Raw genomic sequence first — 21,930 nt, 5'->3', positions numbered from 1 at the left:
GTTAATTCAAGTCGTCGGCATTTACTTACATTTGTACGGTCATTTTGACGTTTGTTTGTTTAGTGACAACACCGGAGAAAAAAGTTGTTAAGACGAACCAGTGTACTTGAAGTTTTTCCTACGTTCTAGACGGCGCTTAACTGAAGATCGTTTTCATGAACGTGGTTGCACGTGGTTCGACTAAAAAGCTTATACATGTTAATAGATCAAGTGACACACGCATTTGAATGACAACAATGATAAAGGTACGTGGACAATTAACTCTAACAAGCCTGTACTTACTAACAAACCTCATTCCTACGTTTTGTGTTCCTTATCGATTGGTGCCTCTTGCGTACTTAAGAAACAAATATGAGGCGAGTATTCATAAACAAACCGTAGTTAAACTTTATCCTGCCTACTGTTTTACTCATTCAACTCGGTTTAAGCGCGCCGAAACGGTAATCAAAACGAGAGGTAATGATTACGTCGCTTTGCAAATACGTGCCTTAGATTTGTAGTGCAGGAAACAAGCACTAATTCGACATGTCAAGCATAATGTTTTAATCCTGTTTCATAGTTATATATAATGGTCTGATACAAATGAACCAGATAGTAATCACTAGTCTTCACCGCGTGGATACAAGATGAGCCAGGTGCCGTACAGTATGTTGTCGAGTATCCACGGCACCAGGGCGTCGAGTCGGGTGTAGACGCCCGGTACTTCCTCGTCCGCGCAGCCTGCGCCGTAGGAGACGATGCCCACTTGAAGAAAGCGGCGGTTGTCGGCTCGTGCTATGGCCGGTCCTCCCGAGTCGCCCTTCGATGCCGCAACAGGAAGCGGCGAAATAGATTGATTAGAGATATCAAGCAAGTGGAACGTTTTTATTATTTTTTGTTTGCCTGAGCACGTCCAAATAACTGTAATGGTAGTTCAGGAATAGTGCTAAGCCGCTAACGCGCTTCATATGAAACGCCACCATAATTATTCATAGTCACTAATGAACACTCCATGATGATGCATTGTTGTTTTATTGAGGATGTTTGAGCGCATTCACATATTCATAAAAAAAACGCGTTGCTGAAAACGCGAACCAGACGTTATCAAGCCCAAGTGCTGGAATCTATAGCTAAGGAGGAGAACCAGGAGGAAGAGGTATATGAATGCCAGGAAAAAGCGCGTCCAGTTTGCTATCCCACGTACTATGGTATTAAAAAAAAAGGCGTTAAGGGATCAAAATACAGGAATGGAAAATAAGTGAACTTACGATATATTTGCGCGAGGTTAAACAATACTCTTGGTTTCCATGCAAGTTGAAAAAAAAAAAGATAGGTTAGTCCATATGTATACCTTAACAACTTGATAGCCCTGGACGCAGGATTTAAGGCGTATCATTTCCGCGGGAAACTCGGCACATCGCTATCCTCATTACTAATGAATGCATTAGTCGGGTCATGGAAGCAGCTGTGGTGAGCCCTAGAGCACACGGACAGCCGCTTAAGGCGCACGGATGAGGTGACCACAATTTGATGAACGTGAAATTGCTAAGAGCATTCGTGTGCCTAAATGTAGGTCACATTAAAGAAAAGCCGGTCGTTTAAACTAATCCGAAGTCTTGCAGTAAAACGTCCTTCATAAAGATATTTTGGTTTTGGGAGGTAAACCGTGGCAATAAAGCATGACAGCTGCATTTTAAAAGAGAACAATAAGGTACGCTAGCTGTTGCTTGTGTCAATTGCAGTGTCCGGTGTGCGAGAAAACAGGCCTCGTTTTCTTTATTTACTTTTTGGGTACCTATATTTACTGATATTTTATGGGAATTACTGTTAATACCGGTATACATCTAAATTTTGCCTATACACATCAAAATTATTTTTCTTTCGATCTCATATGTTTGGCGAATGTCGTGCCACACTAAGATGTGCCGCATGTTTCGGTGGCAGTATGTGGCATGTCATATTGATGCGGTCGCGATTTGAACGATGAAAAACCATATTCAGCTTTGAATTTGAGAAAGAACTTTCGAAATATACTGGCGCTTAAAGATACCGCAATCAATTGAAATCGCTATTTCAAAACTCGTGTTTTAGGTGAACGTGTACATTGAATGTAGCAGTTCACGAAGTTCAAAAGCGCGCACATGTTTGAATGTATTTTTAATGTTAATGTTTACAACGTACATGAAATATATGACTGAGAGAAGAAAATTTTTGCCGGCGAATTTCCTTTTTATTTGACGCAATCTCGAGGTGATTTACTTACTGTCGACAAAATATTTAAGCCATAAAAACTTCCGGAGCCCTTCACTACGGCGTCTATCATACATGGTTGTTCTGTGACGTTTATTTTCACATATCAATCAATCAATCAATCAGTCAATTAATAAATCAATGAATATTTCGGACATATTACCGTCCAACGGAAAATCGCTGTTGAAAAGGGAAGCGCGTGATCATTACTGTGTATTTTTTTTGTAACTGAACCGTATCACGGGTATTTTTTGTAGCTGCACCGTGTTATTTTTTGTAAGGGGAACCGTGTCATTTATTCACTTGATATTTGCACGCACCCATTTGATAACGGTATATTGCATCGATGCTGTAGATGAATCTAGCAAATCTCTTACCATATATACAAAAGCCTACCTTCATTACTATAGCCTAAATAATTGAATCAACGGATAAATGTACGAACAGTTTCACATAATACCACCAAGAACCGCATTTATATTCTGGTGAATCGGAATAAAAAAATAGGGTTAATGACCCAGGTAGCTCCTTACCTCGCAGGCATCCGTTGTGTTCTCGTGCGCGCAGAATTGCAGAGTCGTGTTGTAGCCGTTGCTGGCAAACTTTTTCAAGCACACCTCGTCCGACAGGACACGCAAACTAGTATAGTAAAGAAGCTTCTGTGAGGGTCCAACTGCAATGCACGTACAAATATATGAACAAGGCTCTCCTTGCGGAAGTTAACTAGTAAAAAGCAAGTGCCGTGAAAAAGATTCCACTAGGACTTTGTAGAGTGGTGCGGAGAGAACTTGAAAAGAAAATGTCTGTTGAGTCAACATATCGACAAGAAGACATGTGTTCATCAGATCAGTAACTGGGAAGTTTAACAAGGTGTTTATTTGTGCCTTGCCTACCCCCCTCCCTTTCTATCACAATCGTCTTCTAATTTTGGCGCTCAATAGCTGACCCGAAGGTCGCAACATTGAATCCCGGCCATTGCGACCACACCCAAATAATGAAGAATCGCTATAGACGTCAATGGATGTATATTCAAGTGCACCTTAAAGAACACTAGATTGTATAAATTTCTGAAGCACTTCACCACAGTGTCTCTTATAATAATATTGTAGTTTTGGGGCGTGAAACTCCAGCCGTCCTATCACTCTTTCGCACCTCCAAATGTGTAGGAGAGCAAGAGCGTAAAAGGGGTACGGATACTAATGATGACTGGTTTGTGCAACCAACGAGGCTTGCCTCTGCTACTTTACAGCCTCCTCGTGATAATAGGTACAGACAGGACGAGCCCTTTATTACATAACTCCTCAGTTTTACAGGTAGATTTATGATACTGATGACATTGTAGTTTTCAGAAGAACTGCATTGCACTGTTAGCGGCAAGTGGCAGTTTCAATTACACTGTGAGCACAGTAAAAAACTACGACTGTTCATAGTTGTGTGCCTGCAATATTGAATGAAATACTTTCGGTATACCAGGTAGACGAGTAGAACCAGACAAGTTCCCGCCTCTCTTCAAAAAGATCTTTTCTAACCGTGCTTACTGACTGATGATGAAGCGAGAGTAAAAGAGACGGCGATATGTGTAGAAGTATCAGTAGCAGTATGATACTGTTACACTGAACGGCTGCGACTTTAGTTTTTAATATTGCTGGCGAAACATGCAGTGATTTGGTTAGATTCACGAATCCTTAAGCGTGTTCTCTCTATCCTGTGTAACGAATTTGATGGTCTTTTCATATAGAGTTAGTGCTTATAAAGGTATTTACATTGCTTGAGAAGACCCCAGCCAGCCACCCGCACATGCTTGTGAAAAATGTCGACGGGCTCCAGGGAGATGCAGATAGGACGTGTTCTTGTCGTGAACGTGAAGGATCGTTCCACCTGAATTGCGTGATACCAAATATATACAAAGAACAGCAACGCCTGAATTAACTTCAATTTTATCTTAAATTTGATCATAAATTGGTATAAATGAATACCACTTGCTATATTGCAGCAGAGTGATACAATTTTTATAATGATTAACTTGGAGACGTTCGCTTAAGTACATCACGTGGCTAGCTTCTCCAGGTGTCGGATGCTGACTATGGTATACACAACGACCATATGAACACAGGAATAACACTGACAGTGACGCGCGCACATGTAAAAGCAAAATCTATTCATAAAGATTCGTCAAGGCGTGTTGTCCTAAAAGAAGACTAACAACGCATTGGTGTTCCGCATTGCAGAAGCACCCCCTTTTCTATGGGCCAAGGAGGAATAAGGGCACATTGTATGCTTAATAATTGCATGCTGCTGTTTTAAAGATGTTCTACTACGCAAGGTTGTGCAGCCGATTTCTTGCTCGATTTTTAGCGCTGCAGCTAAAGTCATATGAATCTGAACAATGCATACGCATGTCATTTGCATTAACGTCAGGCTATACATCTGTTGCAGTACAAGACATATTACGGGTTGTTATCAGCCCTCTCAATGCTAGAGACAGCGGCTTGCAATCAGGTCGCGATAAGTATTTTGTTCCAATGGCTCTACATAGATGAAATTCAAAGTAAAAGATACTATATCATAATGTCCCTATGGTTATGACAGCTCTACAAAGATGAAATTCAAAGTAAGAAATAGTACACCATGATGCCCCTATGGTCATGACAGCTGGTCACGAATGGCTATCACCTTTCAAAATAGCTGTCTTACCCTTAGCAGGGCGATGTCGTTCACAAAGGTGATTTCGTTGAAGTCTGGGTGCACTTTCATTCGGTCCACTCTCCAGAACTCACCGTCCAATTTTTCCGTACTGTTGTAGTATGCCAGTATTCGCGTGGGATACGTGTCATTACTGTGTGTAGAATGGTAACACAGCCATTAAATTGTGTTTTCTCTTCTATGACGGTAATGTTAGCCTCCTCAGGATGATTGGACATTAAAAAAGATAATATGCAGAGTATACTTAGAATAAGCGAGAAGCAAGTACGAGTTTGAGTGCAACTGCACGAGTTGCGAATAAAAAGAAAGTGTATGCGCGATAACGTGGGTAGGGGTCCGCATATTGTAGCAATAGCTAAGATTTGGCAGCGGTAATAGTGACGAGTAGCCCTCGTTATCAACGCAATCGCCAGGTTCTGAGAGGTGAATGACAAGACTTTTTGAAAGAAAGAAGTGTACGTTTAGGGGCTCGTTCCTTTTGTTAGACACATTGTAATATACAGAATATCTCATTAGGACTACTTAAATTCGTGGGGCATAACTACTCAGAAACATAAAGGTATAGGAGAGAATAGCGTCGTTCCATGTACATTGCTACTATTGTGTTTGGCGCTACAAACTTTATTTCAAGAAGTGAAGAATGAACTAGGCAAATAAAACGTTTTGATGAGACAAGGTTAACATATATCTACAGTATAACGGCTGATTCGGCTGTTTTCCTGAATAAGTTGTCTACTGAGGCCTTTGTAGAGTCTATAATGAGAGAAGCATCATGTATAATTTCAAAAGCAACCAGACGGGAAGGACGTAGCGCAGCAAACAGGCGTGTAATATACACTGACTGTGATGTTTTCTAAAGGTTCTCGTTCCACAAAAATAAAAACGGGTGAGTCAAACAGAGGCAGGGAAGGTTAGAATGAAGCACTTGCGATATTTCTCTCACACAGTGTTTCACTTGACATCTATTTTTTTTGAAAACATGATTATTCATATACGATGTTAGGGTATGTTCAAGAACACCAGATGTTCGAAATTTCCGGAGCCCTGCACTGCGGCATCACTCCTATTAGTATCGCGGGTTTGAGACGTAGAATTTGAGACATTGTTAATGTTCCTAATCTTAACAATATTATTATTATTATTATTATTATTATTATTATTATTATTATTATTATTATTATTATTATGTTTGTAGAGAAGACATTAGACAAATTAGATAAGCTCCACTCACTGCTTGATACAATGGGCAGCTGTGAGGATGTTCCTTTGCGTTAGAATAGTACCGGAACAGGTCGTGTAGTTTCCATTGGTCTTTATTACCAAAAACACCTGTGAAAATAGATATACTTAAAAAAGTTATCGGGTCCGCACACGTGGATTATCAAAAATTGATTTCAGTGCCAGTCGACTTGCCAGCCCCCTACGTCCTAGGTTATACCAATGAAAATAGGACTACACTGCGACGTAAAGCGAGGTTTATTTTCCACTAACACAGCTCACAGACAATGCTAAATAAATTAGTAGTGCTCACTGAAAGACATTGATGTGCGCAAAAAGATTAATATCGCCACAACGTGACGAAATACTGAGCCTGAAAACACAGGAGACAATGTTAAGATACAACAATGCACGGGGAAGTGGTGTCTTTTTAGATTTTGTGCTTTGTGTGTGTGCGTGTAATCGTGCGCATGTGTGTCTGTGCATGTGCATGTGCGTGTGTGTGCGTGCGTGTGTGCGTGTGTGTGCGTGCGTGAATGTGTGTGTGTGCGTGCGTGCTTGCGTGCGTGCATGAGTGCGTGCATGCGTGCGTGTGTGTGCGTGAGTGTGTGTGTGTGCGTGTGTGTGTGCGTGTGTGTGCGTGCATGTGTATGTGTGCGTGCATGTGTATGTGTGTGCGTGCATGCGTGAGGGTCTGTGCGTGCGTGCGTGAGGGTGTGTGCGTGCGTGCGTGAGGGTGTGTGTGTGCGCGTGAGTGTGTGTGTCCGTGTGCGTGTGTGTGTGTGCACGCGCGCGTGCGCATTTGCTTTTCTGCGCCGTCTTTCCTTGAACCAACCATCGCCTAAATGTCCGATAGCATTTCACAAAGTGCAAATAATACAAGCATGGTTTCAACCCTGCAAAAAAATTAAACATGAATGCCTTTGGCGTTTACCTTGCCGCAAATGCTTACAGGTAGCAGCACTCTCAATAGACCACTTTGTTAGCCTAAGAACACAAAACTTCTATCTACGAACTGCAAAAATGAGTACTTCATTTACGTCTTCGATTTTTCTAGAGAATTACGGTGGTTTGTACCAGGGGTTGGTAACCTACGACCCGCAGTGCAGTATTAGCCGACCTCCGGCCCAACATCAAAACCGCACTCTCTCTCCTTTTCACCCCTTATGTGAAGGACGGCATGGCCCTTTCACCTCAAATGTGGCTACAGAGGAACAAAATAAAAAAAATATTGCTTCCAGTTGGCATTATCCCTTCTCCAATACTTACACTTAGGCAGATAATGTATTACACAAAAATTCTTTGCTGGAATATTATGCCCAGGATGGACCTTCGTCAAGGAAAAAACCACCAGGCTTGCGCAGAACACGCAACACAGTCACAGGGAAAGCTGTAAGAGCGTCCTTTTAGAATAACTTAAAAACACTTGTTCGGTAACTGCAATAAGTAGTTTTGCTGGGCACCCATTACGCCTTAAATAATCAAAATCTTGTGTAGTAGGCCAGCATCCTGTTTGTTTGTTTTTCTCGAAAATATAGCACATACCCACTCTGGAGGATTCTCTAATTCTATCCTTCGTCATTCTTCGAAGAAACGTGGTATCCGCTGCAAATTTACAAGAAATTTTGAGCGAATTTTTCATGCAGTGGCTTGTAAAGTAAGATAAAGAATTACGCCTGAAAGTCGTATATGCGCCACACCTAAAAGGAGATCAAGAACACGATTTTGTATAGAGTTGGGATTAGTCCACTTTCTGTTGCCTGTGATTACCTTTAATGTGATTGTCTTTCTTTTCCAGGATTTTTACCGGACGCAAAACGTGAATGTTATCTAAATAGTTCTCATTAAAACAAAACTTACCATCCATGGTAGCTGACTTCGTGCAGCGAGAAGGCCATTCACAATCCTTGCTGTCGGGCCAGCTTTACCGCACTCTATTGATTAGCCAAAAGAACAATGAAAGTGGGAAAAAGAACGGCCAAAGTAAATTAGTTGAACTTCGCATACTGCGACACCAGAGTAGGAGACCACAGGTGACATCTGCTAAAAAAGACCAACAGTATAAATATGAAGGAATGTTTTCTACAATATTGATAAATTTTACAATGATATATTTGGTCCACTAACTAAATAACTGAATTTGCGAAGTCCCGCACTCAGTGCTCAATTTGTTTTTCGTATCATTTGTAACTTTGAACTCGATGCTGCTTGATTGATTCATTAATATGTGGGGTTTAACATCCCAAAACTACCATATCATCATGAGAGACGCTGCAATGGAGGGCTCCGGAAACTTTGACCACCTGGGGTTTTTTAAGGTGTTTCTAAATCTGAGCACACAGGCGGACAGCTTTTTCGCCTCCATCGAAAATGCAGTCGCCACAGCTGGGATTCGATCCCGCAACCTTCAGACTATCGTGTGTTTGTGGACTATCACGTGTTTTTGTTGTGATTTCGACGTTATTATTGTGACAATACAATTTCCGCTATTCTGAACTTCAAGCACAAAACACACAATTTCTTAATAATGGAGCAGTTTAGACATTGCGTGCTACATCCTCCATATTGAAGTACTGCAGCGAATAAGGTTAGTTACAAATTTACAGCTAGGATAACACACATTTTAGTTGCACTGCCGAACGGTTGAAATAGTATTACGAGAAGCATGAAAATGCAAGATACCACGAAAAGAAAAAAAACAAACAAAAACAAATGCAAAGTCAAATTCCTGTGCATTGCAAAACCATCGTTAAAATTAGGAGAAATATGGTATGATCTGTAACTCACCATCTGAATTTATTGAGAGTTCACCATTAGGAAACTGAAAGCCGATGCGTGTGTCTATTACTCCACGAAGAAGATGCACGCTCCACTACTTGTGGCTAGAATTCAAGGTATCACTGAATACCTCATTAATGATTGAGAACAATTCGGAATGTCAGTACAGTCAATCTCACTCACCTTCGATGAGTGGAATGACACCACAAAGTAGAGCATCATTGGCCAATATAAATGAGCATTCGCAAGATAATGCGAAGCCCCGTATTTCTTCATGTCTAGCAGCTGTCTACTCAGCAGTCATTGGTGTGAACATCTCTCCGAATACTCTTGCCAAGTCCGAAAAATAGATGCAGGCGAAAAGGTATTGCTGCGGCGCTAAATAAAACTGTTTATATCACATCACAGCTGCCACGGCATTGTTAGGCCGAGTTATAAAAGCTGCTATAAAAATAAAGACACCTGTGGTCGTGCCGCTGAGTGCGTTTAATGAGACTCTATAACGTCGGTTTTCGCGGCCAAATTGTCTAAATGCAGAACAACTATCGTAGCTCTTTCTAATAGCTGCTCTTTTCCGGCCTGGGCAAGTGCCGAATCAAAATAAGCTGTGGTAGTAAGCGCCACGTCACTTGAATGTTCCTTAGAAACCGCACCTAATGCCTTGAAGTAAAGCATGACATAAACATAGCACGTACTTATACAAAGGGAATAACAAACCAACAAGTCACCTTAAACTAAGAAAATACAGTAAAACCTTGGTGATACACTTGCGGCTCATACAAATTTCGGTATGGTAAGAATTTTTCTGCGGTCCAAGACAAGGCCCATTAGCCTGCAATGTAATGAAGTATGGTTGGTGCGAACCGATTTTCTTCCAGTGACGTTTGATACGAACGCACGCTATACCAGTGCTGTCGCGGAAAACGTGGCAGTCACGCATGTGCACGAAACCCAAGTACAAGAACGCAATGCCACGCCGCCAGCTAATTATCGGAGCATCGTAGCCTCCGAGACAGCGCGCACTTAACACGTGAGGCCTTAATGTGCATTCTTGTGTATTTCCATTTATTTTTCCTAATGACGTTGGCGTTCATTTTTGTAAGGCAAGATAATAAAGTGAAGTCTATAATTACGTGTTAAAGTGCAGTTTATAACTCGACCTTGACTCGGGCATCCACCCTCGATCATTATCTACTGGTCATCGGCGCGTCCCCCAGTGTACACCAAGTGTATGTCCATCAACCACCGTCCATCTATCACCCGTCCAATACTCCCACCATGCACACATCGTGTGCCCATCTTTACCAAGATGGTGGGTGCCTTGTCCCATCATGCGCACAATTCGGCAAATTTTGAATAGACTTGTTAGAAAATTAAGGCAGCTTTCACAATATGTCACCCTGTCTTTTCAAAGAGATAATCACATATTTAATTTTACTCTTGCTTAGGATGCACATTGTCTTATTGGCAGAAGAGAATGCACTAATATTTACAGAAGCTGAGAATAATTTTATTGTTAGTTCCGAGAAACCATGTTATCATCAGAAAGTATCGTAAATATAAATTGTTCTAACACGCGTGATTCTGCCATGTTCAGCCGAGGACTCCGTAGATGTGGAGACGAGTGGCTCATAAGTCTTCACTTGTGAAGCACGACTGGCGATGGAAGAAATAAGGTACGCCAGGGCTCCCAGGAGAACAATCAACAGGAGTGCTCGGAAGGTGAACAAGCGTTTGTACGCACCGTAGAAATTGCCTCGGTGCAGCGTGAAGTACATGACCATGAAGCCTTGTTGGAGTTCCTACAGTTACCTGCAAGGCACAGAAATGTTTACAACGCAGATACATAAAAAAACAAGAATATGATTTCACGACGTTACAATACTGCAGTAAGCCTGTTGTAGTGTATAAGAAAAAAATACTTATAATAGTTACTTTATAGTACACAAAGGGGGGATAGGCACGTGTGGGCCTCTGGCTGTTAGGCTGTACACAGGTCACCATGGTCGCCTCAGTGCCAGCGTTCCTTCGTAGAGCGTGGTGACGAAATACGGTGGCGTCACGCAATGCGATAGCTTCACTGTCTGAACCAATATGGCGGCGGTGAGATCAGTAGGTGTAGTCACCCTGTGCAAACCGACAATGGCAATGCTTTGTGGAGTGCCAGCGCTTGTAGCGTGGCCATGCACCGAAGCGTAGGGACGAGATGAACAGGAGCTCGTGGGAGGTGCTCCGCATGGTCTGCTACGATGGTGTGGCGCGCTACTTTTGCTTCGATTCAGTACAGAAACTGACAATAGACATGACACTGAGCGATATCGTTGGTGTACACTAGGAACAGTAAATGGCCCAACACAGATACCCGTAGAACTCCCGAAGTAGCAGCAACATATTCAGATTAAGAACCATTACTTTCGACACGTTGCATACGGTCTTGTAGATAACACCTGATTCAATCAAGCAATGCAGGAGTAACACTGAGGAATGGGAGTTTATGCAGCAGCAGAACATGGGACTCAGAATCAAACGCTTTCAGAAAGTCCAAGAATATGCAGTCCATCTGCGCTTAAAGGTCAAATGAGCAAAAAAAGATCGTGACTGAATTCGACGAGCTGTGTTGAACAAAAAAGACCAGACCGAAATTGATGCTGAGATTCGGTAAAAAAGAATTCTTACTTTCTATATGTTTCATTACGACGCTGTAGACTATGTGCTCCATTGTTTTGCTGCACATGCTCGTTAGGGCAATTGGCCTGTAGTTGGAGACAATATTTTTGGGCCACCCTCATGTATCAGATCCACATTCGCGACTATCCATTCACTTGGTAAAGAAGAAATACGGAATGATTTCTTAAAGATTAAAACACGGTGGTGGGCAATTACATCAGAGCAAGACACGTAAGACGGTACACAGACAGGGCCGTTTGCAGGAGACGCATTTATTTTGTCATGCAACTTAAGTATACCACCATTTGGTATTACCAGCTCCGGCATAGGTTCAAAGACATTGTCAGGAATACACAGTACATCACTGTGATATGGGTGCGTAAAAGAAGCCTGAAAATAGCATTTGAAAGCAGAAGCTTTATGGGTGTTATCAATTAAAAGTACATCGTCATCATTTATGCTCGAGATGCCTATTGATTCTTTGCTGATTGATTTTAAACACTTGCACATTTTTCCGCGTTGTTTTGTAGCTTTGGGCCCAATGCTAGGAAATATTTTTCCTTTCTGATCATGTTTTTTGCTTTTATATCTTTTCCAAGAGCATTTAGCACCATGATTACACCAGGATTGCGTTGCTTTCAATAAGCATTCAAAAAACGATGTCTCTTGATTGTTCATTCGCTTGACTTCAGGAGTAACCCAAGGCGTTGTTTGGCAATAAAATGTTTACTTGGAACATCTACTATCTGCTTTAGTGTGAAGCAAAATTTATCGCACAGGGCGTTTCAATCTTCGGACTGAGCTAAATGATTGAATTTCTACAGAAAAGTGGCAAGCTCATTCAATAATGAAGCATTAATTTTTTTATTAAAAAGATATATCTTCCTTGGCCGACCATGCGCACAAGAAAAGGGGACTATCATAACGTAGGCCACTATACAATCACGGTCCCTAATCTCAGGATTAACAGCGTTATCATGCACGACCGATTAATATGTTGCTGTTACTTTGGAAGCTCCACGGGGATATGTGTTGAGACCTTTGCTGTTCCTAGTGTATGTACCTCAATGACATTGCTCAGAATGTGTCATGCAAAGTACGTCTGTATGCAGATTATTGTGTGATTGTTCAGTGAACTGGGAGCGCGGGAGTAACACAGACACGAAGCAAAGAGGAGGCACACAGTATGAGCGCTCAACTAGCCCACCTTTCCAGCCTATTGCGATCATTGTGTGGTTTACCATTGTATTACATCCACCTGTTACCATCAGTACATTCAACGGGATTTAGACAGTATTATGTGCTGGCGTGATAAGTGGTGTACGGGTCTGAACCCAAGGAAGTGGCAGTGCGTCTCCTTCACTCGTTAACGTGTGCCATACGTTTTTAATTATGCATTAGATGCCATCCAGCTAACGCGATCAACTAAGTATAAATATTTTGGTGTTTACTTTTCATCGAATCTTAGCTGAACTAAGCACGTTGAATGTGTCGCAGGGAAATCTTGTAGAATGTTAAACTTTGTTAAACGGTACCTCCGGTTAGCTCCTCTTAAAATCAGAGAACTACTCTACTTTTCCAATGTCCGACCTATCTTACTTAGAGTACGTCTGCGTGGTGTGGGACCCACAAACAAAAACTGTCTAATATGCTCGAGATCGTACAAAACCGCGCAGCTCGTTTTGCGACTAGCAACAATTACTTCAGTGTCCATGTCACTGCGCTTAAGGATAGGTTAGCGTGGGATTTGTTAGTATCCCGTAGAAAAAACTTGAGATTAGAAATGATATTCAAAATATATATTGGGGTGATCAAAATAGATAGAGAATCTTACCTTTCACCTCCACATTTTTTATATAAGATAACTGACCATACTCTGAAATAGGATAAAATTTTTCCAGAACATACATTTACGATTACTCCTTTTTTCCGCTCACAATCTCCCAGTGAAATCGGCTTACCCAGGAGATTGCAGACTGCCGCACTAAAGCATCTTTCAGGGACATATTGCTACTGTCATAGCTGCAATATTGTGAAGATCTGCTTTGTGTGTTCGTCTTGTTTTTGAATAGTTCTTTTATGTAAACGTATGTTACGCTCTGTGTACTCCCCCCCCCCTCCCTGAAATAGTGCCCTCAGGCGCTGCAGGCATTTTCTAATAAATAAAATAAACAACGGTGCGCCCCTGTGTTCATGCAGGCTTCGTTCTTATGCGCGTCTGCGCCAGATTCGCTGGAGCTCCACGGAGTGCTGTCCCGGATATCTGTGTTCACACGAAAAGTGGACGACCGTGTATACAGCGCGCGCACAGGTGCGTGCCCCGAAAAGACTCCCACAAAATTAAGTCACACAAGGTAGGCGGAGTCTAGCCGAAGGTGTGCGCAGCGCCACTTTGAACTGGCCGTAGCACCACAGGAAGTTTATTCTTGGGGGACGGGGAAGTGAATAGGGGGCCTGTCTTACATTGCCCTTAATCATGTTCAAGGGTAACTAGACTGACATGCCACTCAGAAGGCCATGATGGTAATTGCATATGAATTAATTGGAGACACTTGGTGGCCTAGTTTTCATTTGCATGAGTGGCAGCTTTTGATCTTCAGGACAGACATCCCATCGTAAGCTTATGCAGGCAGTTTTTCTTTCTTTTCGCTTTCATTTGCGATAGACACACGTTTTGCATTAAGAAATTTTTGATTCAAATCTCTCCTCACACAAGGTTCATGTCAACCAGGATGTAGCGGGAGTGAAAAAGTTACGTTTATACCACGTGAATAAAATTACGTTACCATGCGTGGCTCTTGTGTTTCCTTTTTACTTTTGCTCTGAGACGAACACCAACGAACCACAAAAATCAAGATCGCTTGTACTTCCATCCTCTCCCTCTGGCTTTTGTCTGCGCTTAAACGTTCTGTTTTAAGAGATCTGATCAATCAGATTCCATATCTTTTTTTGAGAAGCGTTTAAGTCCCTCAAACAGCTACAGTTCGGCGTTGGCATAGCTCGTCATTGGTACACTATAACACTTTTAAAAACTATCTTGCATTAGATCAAGTAATTAGTGCATTCTGGTGTCAGTCTGAGTGTCAAAGATTTGCACGTCATGTCCATCGGCGTTCATGGTAACGAGTAATACCAGTACCATGTGGTGTTTATTTAATTCCTCAAACAAATTTGTGAAAGTTTAAGATATCTTTAGTGGTAGCTATACAAATAAACTTAATCAATACTTGTATAAAACCTACTTTGCACATTTCTCACTTAAGATTCATATAGTTTAATTTATTCTGCTGTACCACCGGCCATGGCTGTACACTCGGCAAGTATTGTAAGATGGAGAACTAGAGTACATACCTGCTCATTAGCTGCATCTTGTAAGCACCGTGGGTAGCATTGTTTAACGGAAAGAGTTGTGATCGCTGTGTCCTGTACAAACTCTTGTGTTTTCGAGCTGTGCAGCAAAACAGTGGGGAAAATGAGTCACTGTGTAAGCAACGTGACAACACTAACCTACGCTCACACCCGTGGTGCTCCTCCTCAAGCCTACGATTTCCCCTTGCATCCGTCTTCTCCCCCACACGCCGAGCTCTTTTTAAGGGCAGCCGAATACTGAATTTCGCGTACACAGACTTGCGGCCATTTATGTGACTAGAGCGTATCTGTTCGCACATTTGTTTGTTAAGGCTTACTTCGTGAAAGCATAAAATGAACAACATCTGGCCATTGTGGACGCTATAGTGTAGCAAACGCAAGCGAATGCTTTTCAAATAGCGCGTGGCAAAACTATCTCCAGTCGTAAAAAGTAGACAAAAGCGGAATTCCGCGGGTGCTACACAAAGAGGGAAATGATGCAGCAGAGGGATGTTTTTTGTACGGCGGAAGCTTTGCTCCTAAAACAAGTAGGACGGCACTCTTCAGCGACTCAAATTATTTAAAATACCGCAGTGTTTTGTGGCAACTCTGTGTTTTTTGTGTTGAAAAGCGATGCTGAGTTCAGAACTAAGACTATTTTGAAATATCATAAAGAATGATAATACGCTCACCCACCAATTTGGTTTCTCAGCAAAAAATAGAAGTAGAGGGTCCACTTTCCCTGCATAAAAAACTGAGTGCAAAATAACGTTCCATTTTGAAATTGGCTTTCGAATTTGTCAACTATCAAGCCCGGCCGTGGTCAGAGACCACCATTTAGCCATGACACGTGCGTCGTCATGTGCTTCATGAACTTGAGCCAATGTGCCCCAATAGGCTTGAGTACCTGCACATTGTTCACTTCTTGAAGCCAAGCTGAGGCATGCTGAAATAGATCCATCGTACGCTTAGCTGACCACGAAACAGTCGTTGACTGAAACACAGACGTTTTCAAAACGAGCGGCTGGTTACGCCATCACTTGCAAGTTCGCTTGGTATTATCAAATTTTGTGGCTAACCCCGTACTTATAAAATTATTGATTTTAAACTAAGTGTACGACTAAATGTGCTCACATTTCCCCAGCTTGTTTGGGTGCATCCTAGGATTACGCAGTATAACAGACATTATCATTGTAAAGTGAGTGGTTCAGTTATTCAAAGCGTTTGACTGCTTTTTGTCCGAACTGAAAAATAACCGAGTCTTTCACACGTTTACCTACATACCTACAGTTTCTAATAACCTTTTTAAGAACCTTAATGGTTTGCAGCGTCCTTATCGAGTGCCATATGCGCCCATAACAACGTGCGGTTACAAAGTGTGTGTTCGGATATCCAAATGCTATCATTGCCGCACTGTCAGCGTCAAGTGAAACCCGAACAGCGGCAAGCCTTCACGATAGCATAGCGCGTGCCGCCCAGTTATCTCGATTGACAGGCGTGCGCACCCTTTTTGGCAGCTCTGCGCATACATGCATGCCTGTTCGTGGCGATAAGTGGACGGCGCGCGCTATGCCATCACGAAGGCTTGCGGCTGTCCGTGTTTCATTTCACGCAGGTAGTACAAATGTGTGTGCACCGCCACTACACCTGTATATGAACAGATCAGGTTTTTAGAAATGTAAAGTGGACATGAATGAATTAAGTGCAATTGACATCACTCTAAACTCCGCAGAATTTATCAATTATTACCATCATTAACATTTAAATGTCGGTCACAACATTCGGCTTTCCAAGCTTCGAAAAAAAAAAAGAACCTAGACCAACGAATGCCGATCGAACTTTAGGTGATTTCAAGCTCACGTCTTAAATGCGCAATATGGATGTGTAAAACGTATAGTCGGGCCCCGTCCAGATAAACGAATCGCGGTAGCCAATGCCCTCCCTGACTAAATAAAAAAATAGTCCCACTCACGAACAAGGTCATGTTCTCTGGAGGCATGTCCACAGGTCATCCGGTACACGACATCTGTTCGAACCGCGAAGCCATTGGAGCAGGCTTGTGTGCACCTGCTTTGAAGAAGGAAATGTCGTTGTCTCCCAAATATGTCAAAGTAGAAGTCATTTTAAATCTACGGGTAATTATTTCACGAAACAATGGAGATCAAACAATAACCTGACTGTCAAATTAAGATTATTAGAGGTTTGACAGTTGACTAACATGCGGTATAGGACTAACATGAGGACTAACATGAGGTTGCACTATGCGGCTGACGTGAATAAGCCATGCAGATCAGTAGGGTTGAGAGCTGGGCTAGTTGGTGAGATATTATTTTAACATATAGTGTAGTAGCGCAAATTCTACGGGGACCCAGAGGAAAACATAGCATGACATTTGCTACACTCTCGATTAATTTTGTTTCAGAAAAAGCACTTCCTATATAACCCAAATCCCTATAGCGACACAGAAAAGGTCTACGAACATGGAATCATTTCCAAGAATAATAAAAAAACCCTTCTAATGTGTTAGTATACACGGCAGACAAGCTTACACACCTTTACATAATATAACAAAGACCGTGCTGAATTTCATTACCAACATAGACGTGGATTTACACTTTCCTGAAACAGAAATTTAAACAAAAAGAAAGACTACCCACCAACACACAAACACCCAGTTATTATAGCACACGGCACTTATGCTTAAACACTTTTGGGTGAAACAAGGTATGACAGCACTGAGTATTATCGGACAAAAATAAATTTTTGGCGGAAACTTACACGTGCCTGAATCAGAATTGGAAACATGAAAGACAATGTGACACATGGAAACGGCAACCTCAATTGAATTCCTTCGAGGAAGCTGGCTTCTCGGTTACTTAACGACACTGATGAAAAGCGACGTTTACGTGTCAGTTTTGGAACTTACCGTGTCAGGCAACGAAGCAAGCGTGATGGGAAGCGCATGGCAATTGTGCACACTGGGTGGTCTAGTCCACACTGTCTCCCGCATTCGTGAAGCTGAACACGCTGCAAGATACGAAGCCGCCAAACACAGCCGAGTGCGAGACTCAAGCAACGAAAGTGCTCACACTTTTGGTGAATCAACTTAAGAATTAGACGCCGTGGGTGAAAAAAGCAACAGCCGGTTTTCGGAGCCATGCCGTAACCGAGACATGATACGCTCTTATCAAAAGTGGTATACGAGCGACGGCATCCACGCGACAGTGTGAGCGTTGCGTCAACACGCCGTAAGCACGTCGCTAAGAGAGGCAGTGCAACCCCGGGTGGTCGAAATTTTCGGAACCCTCCACTACGGCGCCTCTCATAATGATATGGTGGTTTTGGGACGTTAAACCTCACACATTAATCAAGAGAGGCAGTGCAAGGCGCCTCAAATTTCGATCAACTTTCCCAAGCGCTGAATGGGCTATTTGCGCCTACAGTACAGCGGAGCCTGTCGAATATTGGGCTGCTTATGATGCCAGCCGTACGGCACGCGTAATTATTGCCAGGATTCCGTTCTTTTTGAGGGGCAGAAGTTGGCACGTGTTGCGGCACAGTATGCAGTTAGAAGACTGCCCGAAAAGATGAATAATAATGACTATTGATGCAAATGCTGCATTCACCCTAATTTTTTTAGCTTCAGGCTTTCCCGTACTGGCAGCTTCAGCGTTCTTTGTGTAGGCCTAGAGTCGAGTGGTATTTCATCAGGTGAGCGTCGACCTAAAACTAAAAGAGCGCCATGGCCCGTATAGTCATCTTGCGTGGTGAATTATCTTTCGACGTATCAAACTTCACTCACTCTCTTTTCTGCGTCTTGAACTGCGGGCACTCCCGTACGAGGACGAAGCTTTCTTTTTATTTTTGCTCCAGGAAACCTACAGTATTGGTACCGCCTGCATTGTATCCTTTGGCGTAACCAGGCATTGAATGCTCTGAAACCGTCTTTTTTTTTTATATAGTCCACGAAGGTGAGAGTTAACCAAATCTACGCTTCATTGGGGCAAATGAAAACCCCCAAAAGTGAGAGAAACGCTGGCGAGTTCATCGCGAGGTTGACTGTTGTAGCGTTTAAAAGCCAACGAGCGGAGAACAGGAAATCTTCATTTTTCAATATTTTCCCAAATGGCCTCTAGAGCTTTGGGACGCTGGGCCGATAGACGCCCGCGCAATAACTTTCACATTACGCTGTTTCGCGTGCTACAAAAAAACAGACGGTAAATCAGATTTATTGCGTGATTTCTGTCGAACGTATGCCGTGATAACTATCGCTCGTCATTCGTGCAACAGAGTCCCATTTGTCGCCTTTCTCAGAGCGAGTTCTTGGGATCGCTGAATGTCGCGACTACCACGGAAGGCGATCGCGTAAGCAACCACCAGGATTATGGCAACCAGCACAAAAGCGACGAAGCCGATGGAGCCCAGTGATGGGCCGAGGGCGGAGCGGAGTCGTCGGTTGGATGACGACGTGGCATCCCTGGCTTCCTGCATCTTCTTTTTCGTCTTGCGCTTCGCGCTTTTGTCACCTGCGTGACAGATGGTGAATGAATGCTTATGAGGGCTTATTAGTGAACATTATAAATAAGGCTTAATAAACATTCAATATTATTAAGACTTGCGAAGACCTTAGAACCCTCCTCGAACGAGAAAATTTATCATCGGCATTTCCAATGCGAGTGGTGCAATAAATATTTTGATCACGTGATAACAGCATATGGCATCATAGATAACCAATATCTGTGACATCTTCATGAAGTGACTCGGATGTCATTACTTACGCTTAGTCAAAGTAGTATCATCTTAGGCGAATACGTAAGATACCGTCTAAGTTTCGGTATTTAATGTGGTTCTGAAAGCAGTGCCCTAGTGCAGCCATGGTTATACTCTGGACCCTGCACTGACTTGGAAAGATAAAGAATGGTTGGCTCACCCATAAACGAGATTAGTTATGGGCATATCAGATTGCTCGGAGTTGATACCACCAACAATATTAAATTGAGTATAGTGCACGTTTTTAAGGGCACACCAAAACCCAACAGGTACGCCCGCTTTCAGCACCCAACACTGTGCAGCGGTGCACATGGACGCCATGTGTACTGTAAATGTATTGAATAAAACTCGGTATGTGCCTAGCTTACGTGACCACAATACAACGTATGTCTTGAGTGTTTGCAGGCCGAGTGCCTACCATTATTATCGTTCGTGTGAGCGAAGGAGAGGCATCTGACGTCATTGTGGATGCTATATCTGTGCCGAAAAGATCAATTAAACCGACAGGCTTGAGCAATGAAAAGCATAGATATAATTATTTGTAGTTTGTAGTGTTGTATAGCGATTGTGACTCCAATTGAGAATAAATGAAGCATATGAAAAAAGCCCCATTTTCGTAAAAGAGATCAAAGCCCACTAAAATGCGGTCTTACACGTTATGTGTGCGGTCGTATTTGCAAGTTCAGCGCACTTTCGTGCAAACTGCAGACGTTCCGGTAATGGGACCCCCATTCTCCTTGGTAGTGCCTTTGAGGCAGGTCTACGTTACGAAGCAACTTCAACATTCTTGTGCACAGACGTGACAAAAACGTTCTCATTTATGGGGCAAAGCTTCATTGGGAAAGCCACCTCTGTTGTACGTAAACACAGCGAGATCCGTCATGTACGAAAAAGATCAAGATGAAGCGATGAAGTGCTTCGCACAACAATCTGCTACGGTTTGCCTACTTCCAGGGATAAACGTTAGAGAAAAGCAGATCTTTTAATGCAACGTAAGGAGTCCTTGGTGATCCTCAAAACGCATGCATACCCATCACCTTACTCAATGAAGCAAAAAAAACGCGATAGATTCAACTGAGTAAAGGTATACGACACAAGAGCAGCCCTTTTAGATGATTAAAGCATAGGGCCACCCTATTTTCCCCCTCCTTTCGGACGCACACATATGTGTGTTTTTACAAGTGGTAAAGTTACATTCACGGCGGTATTCCCCAAGCACACTGCTGCTGGTGGGATACACCATCCAAATGATATACTGGAATATACCTGTTTGTCGGCTCAAACTTAGGTGGCTGAGCTTGACGCTGAGCCAGCTGCTTCTAGAAGACGGCTTGACTTCCTGAGTCGGAGCCGCCGTAAATTTCGAGTTGGGGATCTCGATGTCCTTCACCGGAATCGCAGTGGTCATCGAGATGGAGATCTCGGGGTCCTTGGGTAGCTCGTGGAACGTGACGACTCGTTTGGGGTCAACCGGTGTGGACTCGCCCGTTGACGCGGCGTTTTTGGCAGAACCGCTTTCGAGATCCGTGACCGGTGTGCGGAACAGACCTTCGCATTGGAGTGCTGTCTGTTCCATCTTCTGGTGCAGGAAACCGAGTTCCCGCAGGACGTCGTCCTGCGTGACGTGGAACTTGCCAGAGGCCCGTAGGCTCGATTGTGAGCAGATGCTTTCGGTGCGTGACAGTTCGGTGCTGTCGCTTGTCGGTTTGCTGCCCATGCTAGCGTCGTCATGTAATTCGGCCATTTTGTCCTTCTTCTTGAACCTTGTCGATGGCTCATGCCCGCTACGGGTGATTAGAGTAGGGTAGAGCCTATTATCTGTGGCATATAACCCACGCTGAGGAATCGACCATTAACCAGGTAGCTCTAGAATACTCTAATTTAGTTAGCTTACGTCTGTAAAAATGAAGAGAGGGATTACTTATTCGCCGTATTGCCTTTTTAGTTTTTCGCGCCTACAATATATGGGCAATGGACCTTGAAACTGACAGTGGATGTAAGAGAGAAAAATTTTTTTAATTGATCGCCTAGCCTAGGTACACGCGAAGATTTAAGAGGAACTCCTTTGATAGCTATAAAAATAAGCGATAATACAATACATGCGGTCAAACAAAGGGATGAATTTCGGAATAGTAAATTTTGATGGAGAATAGTTTTAGGAAAGATTTTTCCTGGCGTGCCCAACAAAACCACATATCGCTAAGAAGACAATACTCT

General features: G+C 42.8%; 2 protein-coding genes across 2 annotated transcripts; both read right to left on the bottom strand.

The window, feature by feature from the left end:
- Positions 1–519: 519 nt before the first annotated feature.
- LOC142768936 (proclotting enzyme-like) lies at positions 520–18,081 on the bottom strand. Its single transcript, XM_075871529.1, has 10 exons — positions 17,870–18,081; positions 16,916–17,013; positions 14,947–15,043; positions 10,673–10,740; positions 8,011–8,084; positions 6,164–6,261; positions 4,924–5,065; positions 3,993–4,107; positions 2,763–2,902; positions 520–799 (listed from the first exon to the last, which is right to left on the bottom strand). Exons 4-10 carry the CDS (start codon positions 10,710–10,712, stop codon positions 602–604), a joined length of 807 nt encoding a protein of 268 aa, XP_075727644.1. The 5' UTR covers positions 10,713–10,740; positions 14,947–15,043; positions 16,916–17,013; positions 17,870–18,081; the 3' UTR covers positions 520–601.
- Positions 18,082–19,162: 1,081 nt separating this feature from the next.
- Positions 19,163–21,650, bottom strand: LOC142768935 (uncharacterized). Its single transcript, XM_075871528.1, has 2 exons — positions 20,980–21,650; positions 19,163–19,469 (listed from the first exon to the last, which is right to left on the bottom strand). Exons 1-2 carry the CDS (start codon positions 21,455–21,457, stop codon positions 19,219–19,221), a joined length of 729 nt encoding a protein of 242 aa, XP_075727643.1. The 5' UTR covers positions 21,458–21,650; the 3' UTR covers positions 19,163–19,218.
- Positions 21,651–21,930: the final 280 nt, after the last annotated feature.

This window comes from Rhipicephalus microplus, chromosome 8 (assembly GCF_043290135.1).
Source record: "Rhipicephalus microplus isolate Deutch F79 chromosome 8, USDA_Rmic, whole genome shotgun sequence".
In the NCBI taxonomy this organism is placed as follows: domain Eukaryota; kingdom Metazoa; phylum Arthropoda; class Arachnida; order Ixodida; family Ixodidae; genus Rhipicephalus; species Rhipicephalus microplus.
Note: the sequence above shows the minus strand (reverse complement) of the source record. Positions and strands in the feature narration are given on the sequence as shown.

Excerpts from the sequence above, each read along its gene's own strand:
- LOC142768936 (XM_075871529.1), bottom strand. The coding sequence starts at position 10,712 with ATGGTCATGTACTTCACGCTGCACCGAGGCAATTTCTACG. Across the intron at positions 5,066-6,163 it reads GCTGCCCATTGTATCAAGCA|TAATGACACGTATCCCACGC; the intron begins GTGAGTGGAGCT and ends TTCTACACACAG. Across the intron at positions 4,108-4,923 it reads ACGACATCGCCCTGCTAAGG|GTGGAACGATCCTTCACGTT; the intron begins GTAAGACAGCTA and ends CACGCAATTCAG.
- LOC142768935 (XM_075871528.1), bottom strand. The coding sequence starts at position 21,457 with ATGGCCGAATTACATGACGACGCTAGCATGGGCAGCAAACCGACAAGC. Across the intron at positions 19,470-20,979 it reads AAGTTTGAGCCGACAAACAG|GTGACAAAAGCGCGAAGCGC; the intron begins GTATATTCCAGT and ends TCTGTCACGCAG.